Source organism: Acinonyx jubatus, chromosome B3 (assembly GCF_027475565.1).
Source record: "Acinonyx jubatus isolate Ajub_Pintada_27869175 chromosome B3, VMU_Ajub_asm_v1.0, whole genome shotgun sequence".
Taxonomy (NCBI): Eukaryota; Metazoa; Chordata; class Mammalia; order Carnivora; family Felidae; genus Acinonyx; species Acinonyx jubatus.
The window spans coordinates 50,691,416-50,707,176 of NC_069386.1; the positions used below are offsets into that span (position 1 = coordinate 50,691,416).

The 15,761-nt window shown below is 35.4% G+C and overlaps 1 protein-coding gene across 10 annotated transcripts in view; it reads left to right on the top strand.

Annotated features, from left to right (window-relative positions):
• ATOSA (atos homolog A) overlaps positions 1-15,761 on the top strand; it is a 113,978-nt gene that overhangs the window by 38,626 nt on the left and 59,591 nt on the right. For 5 of the 10 annotated variants that reach the window (XR_003423091.2, XR_008299175.1, XM_027067269.2 and 2 more), the window contains exon 1: positions 1,870-12,886. The exons of the other annotated variants lie outside the window; for them this stretch is intronic. Coding sequence is in view for 3 of the 5 variants with exons in the window: in XM_027067269.2 (XP_026923070.2) it covers positions 12,850-12,886 (37 nt within the window). In the remaining 2 variants the exon portion in view is untranslated. Of the gene's footprint in view, positions 1-1,869; positions 12,887-15,761 lie in introns of those variants that run through there. 10 annotated transcript variants of the gene reach the window in all.

Genomic DNA, 15,761 nt, shown 5'->3' on the forward strand with positions numbered 1-15,761 from the left:
CTGCTTGACTTGATGTTCTGTATTTATTTACTTATTTGTTTTTCTCCCCAATAGGAATGTAAGCTTCATGAGGGCAGGGACTTAGTGACGTTTGTTCACGACTGTATTTCCCTATGCGTGGACTCGTACCTGACATTTTGTAGCTGCTCAATAAATATTTACTATTAAATGAATGTTTGCATGAATTTTAGTATCTTTGTGATATACCATAAAACTTACTACTGGAAAATTTTATGCATTCTTTCCCTGTGATTTGTTAGTTTTGTAACCCTAAGAATTAACTCTCTAGTATCAGTTTTTGTTTCTAAATGGGAATATTTATCCCCACTTCTCAAGGTTATTGGCAGATCAAATGAAATAACTATGCAAACATATGATATCTGATAACTGAATAAATGGTAAAAATGTCTATCATCAGAGTTGGTAAGAAATCATTTCACCTGTGGAGATTAATTTCACGGCACAGCCTGTCTTAGAGTCAACAGCTGTATTGAGCCTTAAAAGATCAGGTATCTTCGGGATAGGTGGAAGTTTACAAAGATTGAGAGGGGGAGGCCTGGAAGAGAGGACAATCTGAGCAATTAAAATGTTCAAGGGACAGAAGGTAGACTAACGTGAGTTGTAGGGATTTCTTAGAAATGAGGAAAATTAGGGACATTTGAAATGTCAAGCTAAGGGATTTGAGCTTCATTCACCTGATAGGCACTATTAAGTAGTTTGGTCTGATTAAAGAGAACTTTATGGAAGAATAATTTGTCAGTGTATTTCTATTTAATTTCATTATAAACTAACAAAAAATTATTATTGAATATCTGGCAGTTTTAAAATCAGTTTTTAGCCCCAACATTATGATTTGGTATTATAAAAATTACCTGACATTCATCTCTGTTGGCTAATCTTTTTTCTTCTCCATCTATTTTCCCTTTGCCACCACTCTTTAATATATGAAGGATTAGTGTTCTCTTTTATGAAAATTCCTGGGAATATTAACATGGTACACAATTCTGACAAGGCCATAACTATTGTTTTATGATACTCTTGTTAAAGTAGTAAACTACACTATTTTAAAGTACCTGTGTGTTATAACAAATAGGATAAAATTGGAGGGTTTTTTTCTCTCAGTTGCTGGCAGAAACTTCATAAACTCTGGGATTATAGGCCCTTGTACCTTCCAACCACTTGTGAACTATGAGTGCAAGGAGATTCCAACAATACTGATAAGCTTTCCTACCTATGTTAAGGAGGAAATGGACATATATCCTCCCTGCTACCCAACCAAATAAATACTTTCAAACCAAGCCTTCAAGAAAAGAAATTTTTTTGGCCATAGAAGAGGTTTGTTCAGTGTATTGTGGTAGAAAGAACACAAAGCAGGAAATCTTAAATCTCTTCATTTATAACTTCTTAAAAATTGTCTGGGATTTATGTTCTTAAGTTGGTATTCTCATTCAGAAGTTTGAATAAGGAAAATATCTACTCCTTTGAGGAAGCGTATTCAAGTCTTAGTAATTATTGTGTCAATTAAATGCTGGTCCAGAGGCATATTTCTGTAGTCTAACATATAATAACCCTGACCTGTGTTTTTTCTTATTTTGCTTATGTTGCAGAGTTCAGATATCTGCCAGAGGGCTCAAAATAGCTAACAATAAAAAAAAAAAAATCCTCAGGTTACATTGTGGTACAGATTAAATTCCATCAAAAAGAGCTCGGGACATTAAAATCCTTTTGTTATTCTGAAATTACTTTGAAACTCATGCTATTCCTGGAAATCAGAGTTGGGGAGGTCTTTAGAAAGTATGAGTCTTTCATTTTTATAGTTAGGAAAACCTAAGACCCAGAGAAAAAGAAGTAACCTGTCCAACTATTTCCACTCGCCAGTCCAGTGTTTCTGTATTTCTGCATCTAGCAAAGCACAATTGCCTCTAGATTCTACACCAGAAATGACATAATTAATGATCAATCAGCCTTCATCAGGGAACTTGAAAGAAAGAATGGTGATTATATTATAACATTGTTCTCCAAAGAAAATATACCTTCCTTCAGAAGAAAGCTAAATGATAATAGACTGGAAGTAAAAGGCATATTTCATCCTTAAGACAGTAAGCTAAAAAGAAAAAATGCAATGAAATTAGAGAAAATATCTAAAATTTAAAAATCAAGAATTCAGGGTGCGTGGGTGGCTCAGTTGTCTAAGTGATTCTTGATTTTTGGCTCAGGTCATGATCACAGGGTTCATGAGCTCAGTTCAAGTTCAAGCCCAGTGTAAGGCTCTGTGGAGACTGCTTGGGATTCTTTGTCTCCCTCTCTGTGCCCTTCCACTGCTCGCGCTCTGCATTTTCAAAATAAAACTTGAAAAATAAATAAAAATCAAGAATTAGAAAAATCTGTCTTTAATTTTGTCATATGAAAAACAGGACTAGAGTACTTAAAAGGCTATCATAATGTTTAAATGAGGTAGTCCATGTAAAATGCTTAGAATAGTATTTGATTCTGAAGAAAAAAGATGTTACCTATTATTACTATATTAACATTTCTTCAACAAGTAAGATAAGTACATATTCTAAAGGAAACTTACAAAGGCTGAGGCTGGCTTAACCCAGGGCAGGGAGAAGCCCTTTTGGTTAGGATGATTAGGTAAGGCCTCTCTTAGAAAGTAGGGTGAGGATGTGAAGGAGTCAACTATGTGAGGATTGAGGGAAAGAACATTCCAGGCCAAGCAACTAGTATGTGCAATGGTCTTGAATTTATAAAGAGCCTGGCGTGCTTTAGGAACTGAAGTAAGAACAGACCATATACCATAATTTGTATTTCCTTCATTTGCTCACTTTAGATTGTCTTCTTCATTAGAATATTTGTTCTCCAAGGACTGGGACACATCTGCCTTCTTCACTCACACTTGTGACAGTGGTTGGTATGGAGTTAGCATTTATTAGACACTGGAGAAAACATTTTAAGTGCCTATTGCATACATAATCACTATCAGTGCCTTATGGGTGAGGACTTTATCTTTCTCCTTTCAGACAAAAGTAAGCTAGGATGCAATGAGTTGCACATGGTACCTTTTTTTTAAAAGAGCATCTGCAAAATTGATAGACAATTGTCAAGTATTTCAAATATAAAATATAAATGTTATGTTTTGGCTGATCAGTTTCATGGAATAAAAAAATTCAGTATAATTTGAGTTAACCATTTTATATCTGTTTAACTGTGCTATGAGGTTCAGATTTTCTTAGGGGATGGGATGGAAATACTACCTGGGATAGTCCTGGTTTATGTCTGTTACCTCTGTGCCCAATCCTATTTCATTGTCTTCTTTCACTCTAAATGTATCCTTGTTTGGACAAAGAATTTTATGGTCACCTTAATTGTTAGCCATTTTTCTGTCCTGCTAGAGCACTCTATAACTCCTATTTCATTCTGTATTAAAATAGCTTAAATATAGCTTGAGGTAGATAATTTGCCCCAGCTATGCTCTGTAAGAGAGTGCATATAATATTTTATAATTTACGTGGACTCTTGTATAAATCAAGGGATTGACAACATGGAATGCTTACTTGGATTTAGTAGTACAAAACACTTGGACTTTGTTTCAGAGATGTTTGATTTCTAAGATGTTTTTACCAAAATGCACATATTTTGACAAAATGTTCTTTTTATTCAAAGTCATCTGAATTCTTATGAATGATGAATATTCTTATGAATGAAGAATATTCTTATGAATATTCTTTGATAAATATTAATGATTACATAAAACATTGGTAAAATGATTTATCATTTTTAGAATTTATTTTCAAATATGGTAAAACTTTAGACATTTGTATCCCTTTCCCTCTCTTCTCTCAGACAAATATTCATTGAGCACTGTGCTGGAAATGCACTGATGAACAAGAACTAACATGGCCTCTGGCCTCTGGAATTGGCGATCTTTTTTTTTTTTCCTGAGTAAACAGACCAATCAGGATTAGAGGTTTACCCTGTGCTGGGTTGAAAGAGGCTCAGGTGTGGAGTAGGGGGAGTGGCCCAGAGGAAGAGCATATTACATGGTCTACACAGATCAGATCTGTAGAATTCCTACATTTCACTACCCTCTTCTATTTGTAGTGATCTCAAATATTTTTGGTTTGAATATAGGGTGTGTGTGTGTGTGTGTGTGTGTGTGTGTGTGTGTGTGTGTTTATTTTGGAGAATGAGCAATGGAAATTTACTTCTCAGTAAGTGCAAGTTTCACTTGAGGTGCTCAGTTCATGAGGCTTTCATGATTTTGCCCTCTAGGCAATACAGCTAAAACCTTCCTGTCTAAAAGTTTAAAAACAATTGAGGTAGTCCATGATAAGTATAAGTACTTCCCACTGGCTTTCTGGGTGACATAATTGTATAGACTACAATAATGTTGAAAATGAACAGCTTTGACAGATTGACTGTAGCATTTAAATGAGGAAAAAGAAAACTATCCACAAACAGGTATATGCAATAAGTTACAGAATTTGTACTTTCTTCATCTTTAAAGATGTCTAAACATTTGTGTCTCTACTTGTATACTGTCACCCCTAGTAAAGAACTGAATTGTGGCAGCATGTGAGGTACGTGAATTTTGGTTGTGAATCCCTGGTATCTGCCTTTTTTTTTTTTTTTTAAAGTTGATTTATCTTGAGAGCTTGCACACACATTCAGGAGTGGCAGAGAGAGAATCATAAGCAGGCTCTGCACTGTAAACATAGAGCCCCACACAGGGCTCAGTCCCACGAACCATGAAATCATGACCTGAGCCTAGATTAAGGGTCGGATGCTTAACCCACTGAGCAACCCAGGCACCCCTACTTCTTTTTTAAACTTTATTTAGTAAAATAAATTTTAATATCAGCCTTTGATATGTGCTTCCAAAGTCCATGTTGGTTGAATATGATACGGTTGAACCAAATATCTATTAGGGGACATGGCAGGGGATGACGGTGGTTGAGAGACATTATAACATGGAGCAGTGGCTTTAAAATTTTTGTCAGCCTACAGTTACAAAGACAATTGACATTGCTTCTCAATCCCAACACTCCCTCCCCCAAACCAAAGTCATTACTTAGCAAAGCAAAGTGGTGGCTGATGTTTTCTTTTTCCTATTTAAAAACAAATGATAGTTCCGACCCCTTAAATTAATTTGATAGCACATTTCATCCTCCAGATTGTTTTCGCATTCAGGAGAATTAGAAGAACCTGCGTTCAGGTTCTGGTTTTTGTCAACTGCTCTGTGTAACCTTGATAAAATTACCTAACTTCTCTGAGTTTCAATTTACTCATTAGTTAAAATTGAGGTAATAAAAGTATTAATTTCATAGGTTTGTTATAATGATATAATCTAAGAGAGTGGTTGTGTCAGGTATTTAATTTTTAATTTTTATTTATTTATTTTTAATGTTTATTTATTTTTGAGAGAGAGAGAGAGAATGAGGAGGGGAGGAGCAGAGAGAGGGAGACCCAGAATCTGAAGCAGGCTCCAAGCTCTGAGCTGTCAGCACAGAACTGGATGCAGGGCTTGAACCCAGTAACCAAACCGTGACATCATGACGTGAGCTGAAGTGGGATGCTTAAGCAACTGAGCCACCCAGGCACCCCTGTGCCAGGTATTTAATAAGCATATAATTAATGGCTATTTTGATTGTCTCCAAAGTTTGCAAGCTTAGGGAATTGGGAGTAACAATAATGGTATATCCTATTTAGAGAGAAATTAGTTCAATTTTAGATACGTTAGAATTTGAGGTGTTATAGGTAGCCAGAGAGTTTAGTCCTATTATTTGGAAACAAAACTATACAAAATAGTCTGAAGTTAGCAAACTTTTAAAAATGCCAGCAGAGTACTAGAGCTTCAGGGACTTAAGAGTTGAGTCTTTGTTAAAGCTACATGAGGTCTACTTAATTCTATAGCTGTTGAATTTTGCCAGATTTTTGCTAATATTCTCCAAAATTTGAAATGCCGTATCTGTCATTTGTATGACTATTGGCTTAATTAGTAGAGGTAAAGATATGTACCACTGATAGGTAGTTGTGGAAAAAGAAAAGCAAAGGGCTTGGAATTAAACCTGGGTTAGGTGATTCAACTAGGTAGGTAACCCACCAGCTGCCTTAATCTTTATGGTTCAGTTTCTTTATCTACAAAATATTTTTTCAAAAATGTTTTATTCATTTTTGAAAGAGTGTGAGCAGGGGGAGGGGGCAGAGAGAGGGAGACACAGAATCTGAAGCAGACTCCAAGATCCAAGCTGTCAGCACAGAGCCCAGTGCAGGGCTTGAACTCATGAACTGTGAGATCATGACCTGAGCCGAAGTCGGATGCTTAACTGACTGAGCCACCCAGGTGCCCCACAAAATACTCTTAGTTCACAAAGTTAGATTGCCAAAGGGACAAATAAGTGTAAGTTTCATTATTTTCCATGGAGATACTTTTAGTAAACATCATTTTTGGCAGAATAAAAAATTAATGATGGCTCTAGATTTTAAGACTGAATCAAGCATACCATTCTTTATAATATAATATCAGGGGATAACATCCTAGAACTTGTCTTTAAGAAGTATGGGTATAGGTAAATGGGAACCCATGAACATCTTGGCACGTTTTATGCAATGATGATGGTTTTAATTTATAAAGAGTACCTTAGGATGTTAAAATGCATTCTTATACCTGATCTTGATACTTGCTAAATCTAATTAGTGTGTGTACAAGATATTATTAGACAAAGTGTTTGTCCAGTATCTTAGATTATAAATAACCCCTGTTCTAGCTCATTTTAAACAATGTAGTATGAATGATGCCAAAAAACAGGCTAGAACATTTTCTTCTCTCCAAGATCTGAGATTTTGTAAACAAGGCTCTGCTTCTAGAGCTAATCTAGGTCATCATAACCTCAAATCTTTTGAGGAGAAACGCCACTAAGTTTCTAGGTACTTATTAATATTTTAATTTTAAGAAACGTTTTAGCTCTTAAAAACACAGTATTTTTGGATTGCTGTTTGGCCACTTAGGTTATTTGTACCATTTCATAATGAATACAAATCACTGGGTAATCATTTTGGCAATAATGATGGCTAGAAATCTCTATGTGAGTGGAAATTAATATAACTTATTATGGCTTAATTTATCCCAGTACTGACCTAATAGTAAAATATTTTGTTTTTTGATAAAAACTGATTTAATGAGAAAGCCCATAAATTTCTTAATTTCCAAAATTGTTAACAATGTTAAATTTTAGCTATTGCTTAGCCTTCATTGCAAAGTATTGAACTGTGAAATGTGCTGTTAAATGTTTAACTTTTGTTAAATGACATTTTTTAAGGAGTTTAAAAATAACAGTGTCATAAATCTTGTTTTAGTAGTCAAGATTTAAATTTTATCCTTATTGTTATTAATGTGGTTTACTAGTAATGTATTGTCCTTTATTTGTGTTTGTGTGTGTGTGTGTGTGTGTGTGTACACTTATCTTTTACTAACATCCTGTAGACCTGATGTTTGCAAAGGAAAAGAGGAAACTTAAATTGCTTGAGAGCCAAGTAATGTGGTAGGTGATTTATAATTCTCAATGAAATTATTATTCCCACTTTACAGATGAGGAAATAGACTCAGGTTAAATTAAATAATGTGATAGCACGGCTTGTTAAGGAGAAGGATCTTGAGCTCCTAGACTCTCTGGCTCTTTTCTGTTTTGTCTTGCTGCTTTAAAGGATTATTCCAGTAATGAGGTTGATTTTTGTGCAAACATGTTTAGTTTATGCTGCTATCCCCTAGAAGATCACCAGGGAAGATGATATTCTAATTGTGTAGAATGTCGTTGTTTTCAAAGTAATTTTATTCTATCCTATTTGATCCTAACAACAAACCAACACTGCAGGCAAAACAGAAAAGAAAAGGGGCGCCTGGTGGCTCAGTGCGTTGAGCATCCGACTTCAGCTCACGTTATGATCTCATACTTGGTGAATTCGAGCCCCGTGTCAGGCTCTCTGCTGTTAGCCTGGAGCCTGCTTCGGATTCTGTGTCTCCTCTCTCTGCCCCTCTCCTGCTTGTGCTCTGTCTCTGTCTCTCTCAAAAATAAATAAATGTAAAAAAAAAAATTTTTTTTTAAACCAGTAAAGAAAAAAGGATTCCTGACTTAGAAATGAGCAATTTCAGAGAAGTACTTAAGATCACAAAGCTGATTAGAGGTAGAGTTTAAACTACAACCTGGATCTTTGGTTCCTGGTCAGTGTTCTTGTCTATTTCATTTTCTTTCTCTGGATTACATATGTGATCTATGATCATGAAGTAGTGAAGTTTTATAGACTGAACATTTTCTTGTGTTTTCATGTAGTGATCACACAATAGCTATAGCCTGGCTCCCTGTTTAGCAGTCAAATCCTGTTGTCCTGTAGTATAAGTAGTCTATCGATGACAGATTTGAGGGGTAATGGGACTGTAATAGTGCTCATTGAATGAGTAATAAATGGAAAATGTTAACTTGAGATTTCTATAATTAAACTTTATTCTTGTATGATGCCATATTTGCCTTATGGAAATATATATATGTAAGAATGGAAACGTATATAAGAAAGGAATTGGGTTTTTTTTAATGTTTTATTTTTGAGAAAAAGCAAGTGAGTGAAGGAGGGGTGTCAGGGGGGAACAGCAGGTCTGAAACAAGCTGTACAGTGACAGCAGTGAGCCCAGTGTGGGGCTCCAACTCACGAACCATGAGATCATGACCCGAGCTAAGGTTGGACACTCAACTGACTGAACCACCCAGGTGCCCCATAAGAAACAAATTGTTAAGGGAAGGATAGCAGTGGTTAAGAGCATGCATGTTAGATTCAGGAAGACCTAAACTTGAATCCTGGCTTTACCCACTTAATTCTAGTTACTTGGGCAGGTAACAAGCCAGTTTTCTCATCTTTGGGGATAACACCTGCCACAGGGTCAAAGGAGACAGGTATGTAAAGAGACTAACACCATGCCTGGCCCATGGGCTTACACATATAGAAGCTATTGAATCAGTACCTTTAATAAGTTTTTTTTTTTTTCTACTAGCAATATATCTTTTTTGCTTAGAAAGTATCTAAGCTGGCATGATTATCTCTGAAGTTTCTTAAAAGGAAATAGTTCCCAATTATTTCTGCTAATGGAGGGCATAGATGATCTGAAACAGTTGATGTTTGAAATTTTTCTACTTTATTTTTAGAATATGTAGTTAAAAGAATTAATGGAAGATCTCCTTTTTAATGTATTTCCTTACATTAGGATAATATAAGCAATTTATATTTTTTGAACTGTCCATTTGTAGAGCACAATTATGACAATGCTACATGAGTTGCAGGGGGAAAAGGGGCTTTTCATGGTTGGGTGTTGTAAATTGAGAACCTGGAACTAGCACTCCATATAGAATTTTATATTATTAGATTCTTAATTTGTAGACTGTTGAGACCTACAAAGTAGATAACCTGCCATTCTTTTATAGCATACCCATTTATAGCTTTGTGTACTAAGATAAACAAAAGTAGGGAAAAGCAAGCATTCTTCAGTTACATAAAGTGCCACTTTGAAATTTATTGGAAAACTGGCACCATAGAAGAAACATTTCACTAAATCTTTGTTAGATTTTACTTTTTAAGGTGGCATGTGTCATGTACATTTTAATTCATTTATAATTACATGTTTCTGACTAAATTTAATATTTTTATAAGTTTTCTTTGTATGTTAATAGTTTTAGATTATAGAGAATTCCATTAGCCTTTAATTGAAAAGTTTGAGGATTATAACTGAAAGGAAATATTCCAAAATAATTTAGGGATTGTATATTATTTTTCCTTTTTTGAGAGTGATAGAGGTAGATTTTGAATTATAAAATTATTCTACCAAAAAAAATTTTTTTTTAACTTTTTTACTGTTTATTTATTTTTGAGAGAGACAGAGATAGAATGTAACTGGGTTAGGGGCAGAGAGAGGGAGACACAGAATCTGAAGCAAGCTCCAGGCTCCGAGCTGTCAGCACAGAGCCCCATGGGGGGCTCCAACTCAAGAGCTGTGAGATCATGACCTGAGCTAAAGTCAGATGCTCAACCGACTGAGCCACCCAGGTACCCTCCCAATTTTTTTTTTTTAATGTTTATTTATTTTTGAGACAGAGATACAGCATGAATGGGGCAGGTCAGAGAGAGAGGGAGACACAGAATCTGAAACAGGCTCCAGGCTCTGAGCTGTCAGCACAGAGCCCGACGCGGGGCTTGAACTCACGGACCACGAGATCATGAACTGAGTCGAAATCAGATGCTTAACCGATTGAGCCACCCAGGCACCCCCAAGTTATTCTACCAAAAATTTAAAAAATTTCCTTTGACTTCTAGATTTATGACTTTGACTTGGGTAAATAAACTTTTAGAGCTGATTTTATTTGAACAATGAAGATAATGATACTTGTTCTATTTACCTCTCATGGTTGTGCAATCAGATCAAACCAAGTATCATATGGGATAGGAATCAGGCATGGTGCTAGATAACCAATAATGTAGACAAACATAGTACTTCTCTTTAAAACACTTATAGGTGGTGGAGGAGAAGTCATTTTGCAAATAATTATTTAACATTCTATGAACTAAGTACTAAGAAGGAGGTACAGGGAGCCCAAGACTAGTCTTGGATCAGGGAAAGCTGCCCTGTGGAAGAGAGATTTAAACTGAGACTTGCTTATTGAAGGGTTTGTGGAAGACCACTCCTAGCAGAGAGGAATAGTATTTGCAGAAACTCCCAAGTTTTGAAGAAGCTTAGAGGGTCCTTAGTAACCAAATGTCCAGTCTGGCTGACAGCATTTTTTAGCCTTCACAATATCCCTGTAAGTTGACTCCATGAAAAAAAATTTTTTTTTAATTATTTTTGAAAGACAGAGAGCCCTACCTAGTCTGGGAGGGGCAGAGAAAGAGAGGGAAACACAGAATATGAAGCAGGCTCCAGGCTCTGAGTTGTCAGCACAGAGCCCGATGTGGGGCTTGAACCTACAAACCTTGAGACCATGACCTGTGCTGAAGCTGGATGCTTAACTGACTGAGCCACGCAGGTACCCCAACTCCATTTTATAAGTAAGAAAACAGAAGCTCAGAGTGGCTTAGTAAAGCCTGTTACTGTTTATAAATGACAGTTTCATGTTTTGAACCCACATTGGTTGGTCTGTCTCCAAACTCCTTGCTCTCTTCTATGCCATTCTTTGTCTGAGTCACTTACCTCACAGGCTTCTTGTGCTCCCAAACACATCTTTCTTCTTGTTATTTTCTCAGAGGGCTTAGCAGTTCTCCCTCTGGCTAATTGTGGAGCCAATGATCAGGTTTTTTCTTTACACTGAGGTAATAATGACATTTAACCCTCACAGGTTGTGTACTTCGTACTCTTACTCGTATACTGTAAAAGTCCTAGAAGCTTTTGCAGGGGTGGAATCTTGTGGACTCTGGGGCTGATTTGAAACTGCAGCGTTGTCTGTGGCCTCTCATTTAAAAATAGCCTCATGTTGCTCATGGGGTGCCTTAATAGAGCCAGCATTTCCATCAGCTTCTGCTCCCTACCCCCAAGACACTCCAGATAAACAAAGATCTGAGTAATAAACAGTGTGTTGCTCCTGTAGCTTCTGCTTTCTCCCACAAACCTCTCTTGATAGAAATCCTAAAGCCACCATTAACAATAATTTTATTGGAATAATGTAAATAAAAAGAGTTTAATTGCTTTTAAGGTTTAAAAAACACTATCCTAGTTTATGTAATGTTCACAGGAAATATTTCTTAAACGGGAATTTTTCGATCCTTCCTATCTGTTTATCTCTTACCATGGGCACTAACTCTCCCAAAACATCTTTGTAAGTTGGGGGGGGGGGGGGAGTTTTGTTGTTGTTCTTAAAGCTTGAGGAGATGATATAGACTGATAACATTGAAGCCCGGTACTTGAAACCTGAAGAAAATCTCCTATGCCCTCAATGTCTCCAGATAATTTTATGATAAAAATAAATCAATTCAGGCTAAATGTCCTTGTTGCTTTTTGTAAAAAGAGACGTTTTAATGCAAATACTTAATTAAATCTTTATTGTTGAGAGTTTGCTTAGAAACTATTTTTCCTTTTCAGATCTTTTTCTAATTTCTTAACCTTCAATTTTTTTTATCTTCTCAAAAGGCATACATTTGAGGGGGCTACTTTATGCCCTATCCCATTTTAACTAACAGGTTGTGCTTTTCTAGGACTTTGTGAAGCTTGTTGTAAAGGAATTCTTTGTTCTGGTAAATGGAGGCTGATGTTTTATTCTAATTGTTATGAGTTTTTATATTTCTTTGTTTTCAGAGGGTTTCTCTTGGCGTAGAACCTGATTTACTTGAAATGTGAAATAATAAATTGATTGCCTCCACCAGCCTTCTTTGTCCTGTTTTATGTGAAATACTGAAATAAATGTTTGCCTTATGAATTTCTCTCTTTTAAAAACACCCAGAGACACCCATTTTAGGGGCGCATGCTAGAATACTTTTGTCATTATTGTTCTACTCCTCTTTCCTTTCAAGTTGCCTAAACACAGCTGAGTTGGTAAGAAGAGCAAAGACAACATGATAGTGCTGCCAAGTAGACAGGAAGCTGTAGTGGACCTAGCAGGCAGGGGCGGCTGAGCACACCCTCCATCCAATCAGCTGTGAGTGCTGTTGCTATGTGCACTCTTACTCTGCTGCCTTTGTGGAAAACCTTACACAGAGGGAAGCGGAATCAGCACCCACTGCTGAACATTTGTTTTAACCACTGCAGACATCTGGATCCCTCAGTTACTGACTGTGTAGCTATTGACAGCCAGAAGGCAACTTCTTTTATACAAGGATTCCAGTATGGTTTTCAGTGGAAACAAAGGGCTTCACAGAGAAGGTGTGTAATGAAGTGTTTTTAACGGCTTTATTTTTAAACTTTGAATTTTCTGTAGCTGTTTACCAGTTGTGGTGTTTGCTTTGCATAGATTTTTTAATAAATAGGTCTAAGAGAGAAAAATCTCTCTTTGAAAAACATTGAACTTAGAGAATTTCCTTTAGCTTCATATTTTCTTTGAACAGCATTGCTTAAAAGATTATTAAAATGCTGGTCTGAACAATGAGTGGGAAGAAAAGAAACCAAAATACAATGTGCTCACTTTAACAGGGGGAAAAATGTGATAAAAATGAGAATATAGGGTAAGAGAATGGGAAGTTAGCCAGAAGCATTAACTGTATTTGGGAGCAGGAAGTGTTTTTGAAAAATAAAAGCTGCTAGGGAGAAAGTATTTAAAGTAAGTTACATATTTTTAACTGAATTCATTGTTTCTGAACTTGACAGAGATAGTCAGAATTTAGCTTAGTGATAATTTTGGCATAGTTTAGGAAATTGACGTGCTATCTTTTTATAAAGGATTTCTGAAGATGCTACCTCAAATTGTGCACTCTTGTAATTATTTGATCCATTGACTACTTCTGAGCAGTTCAGATAAAGGATAGTTGTATTAACCAACTGCAAAGTCAGTGTTGTGTTCTATTAAATGTCCAAATGGAAAGTGGGAAAAATAAAGGATGTTGAAGACAACATAACACAAATGGTTAAGATAGTATTTTAAAATTAGAGTAAGCCTCTTAAATGTAATATTTCTATATCTGTCTTAGTTAATGCTGCAAATATAGTAAAATCTTATTAAATTAAGCCTCACTTATTCAATATTTTAATAATTGAACAGACTGAGTTGCAGTTTGGTTTTATGGGATCTGGAAAAACCGGTTTCTCCAATTAATTGATGACATGAAAGTTTTATCTTAGATAAAAGTTTTTTGTTTTTTTTCTTTTACATTTTCTCATATAGAGTTTACACAGTTGATTTAACTAATGATTCTTTTAAATTAAAGCAGGAGACTAATTAGCATATTGCCCATTTACGAAGAGTTTTCTTTTAGTTATTCATTTTCGCCTGGTTGTGTAACCGGCTCCTCTTTAATTCACTCAGTGATTTATGTCTGATGAATAAAATGGGTATAATATAAATTTAAAGTTGATATTAAAGCTTTATTTCTCATCTCCATAGGGGTTGATTTTGTTGTTAGTCTTCAGGAGGTACCTGTCATTAGGTAGATTTAGCAGTCAGTGTTAGCATAATTTGATAAGTGAGAAGAGACATTTCTTTGAAAAGAATGCAAATATAGCTCATGCTTTGGTGGCCATCACTGATCATTTTTAATTATACATATATTTGTGTTAACGGCTTCAAATAATAGATGCAAGTGTATAAAACAAATTATCCTTAAACATTAAAGTGTTTCACACAAACCTGCATGTTGCTGAACTTGAAACAAAACAAAACAAAACTCTGGTATTTCTTAGTTTTTTCATTTTGTTAGGTAGAACCCAAAACTAAAACTTGATAGGAGTTACCATAAAAATTATAGCAAAATGGGGGCAGCTGGCTGGCTTAGTTGGAAGAGTATGTGACTCAGTCTCAGGGTCGTGCGTTCAAGTCCCATGTTGAGTATAGAGATTTCTTAAATAAATAACTTTTAAAAAATTGTAACAAAATAAAGAAAGCTACTATATTCTTCAAAATTGGTGGCCCCACAATATAAAGCACCCATGTACAGAAAAAGAGCTGTGAGGGAGCCAGAGGTTGGGAGGCAGAGGATAATGAGAACCCAGGTTCATTGAATGTAACTCTAACCACATGGAAGCCATTCTCCTTGTTTCTGTTTTCTAGAGCTGTCATTCTCATCAGTTACTAATTTTGTTTTTTAATTATAGAACCACAAAAACCAAAGTTTTCCTTGATCTGCTACCTTTTCCTCTTGGTTTATTTCTTGGGAATTAATAGACTTCCTAAGAGCAGGCTAGTTTCGTTCATGTGCTGTAAAAAATAAAGGAAAGTGATATTGGCAAGAAAGTTGGGTCTACTGCTGTGTCACACAAAAGCTTTGCCATTGTGTTGCAGGAGGAATAGTCTTGGCAGAATCTCAAATTTTATTCCTGGGCTCAGCACCTAAAGATGTTTTTAATACTGGAACATCTGAAAGTTTCTGTCTAGTATCAAAACCTCAGGGTAGTAACTGATGTTTATACCCTGGTCAAATATAGTAACATTGCAGGAAATTTCAACTCTTTGAATTTATCTATTATTTGACAATAGTATTTTTGTTGCCTTATTGTATGTCAAATCTTTAAATTGACCATATTGTGTACTTGTAAAATAAAAAAAATAGTTCAGTTCTTATAAATAGTGATTTCTTTTTTTGTTTTGGCCACTTGATAAAGAATAGGAAATAAAAGTACTAATATTTATCAGATACAATGATATAACTGATATTATTTTAAATAAATTTGTTTATTTTGAAATCATCAGGCAATAATATGTAAACAGTGTCTCATGTACAGTTCTTCAGAAAATTCTGTAATTTAAAACCTCAGAAAGGGGTAACACTATGAGTTTTTCTTTTTTCTCCAGGTGTCCTGTGAAAAAAATTTTATTAATAATTCCTACTTCAAATATTACCCAAATATTTGATTCCTATATGTGTGCTTAAGTGCTGTATGACACAATGTTTTTGTTTTGCCTCTTCCTTGCAAAAATACCATTACTTGTTTATGTTCTGAATTCCAGAAAGATTTGTCAAGGGAATAGTCTTGACAACTTTTGTGAGGCATTTTCATATGGCAACAGTGCTGTTGTATATACTATATTGTTTTTCCAAAAGTATAGTAAAAATAAATATATATTTTTTGAATGTTTATTTTTGAGACA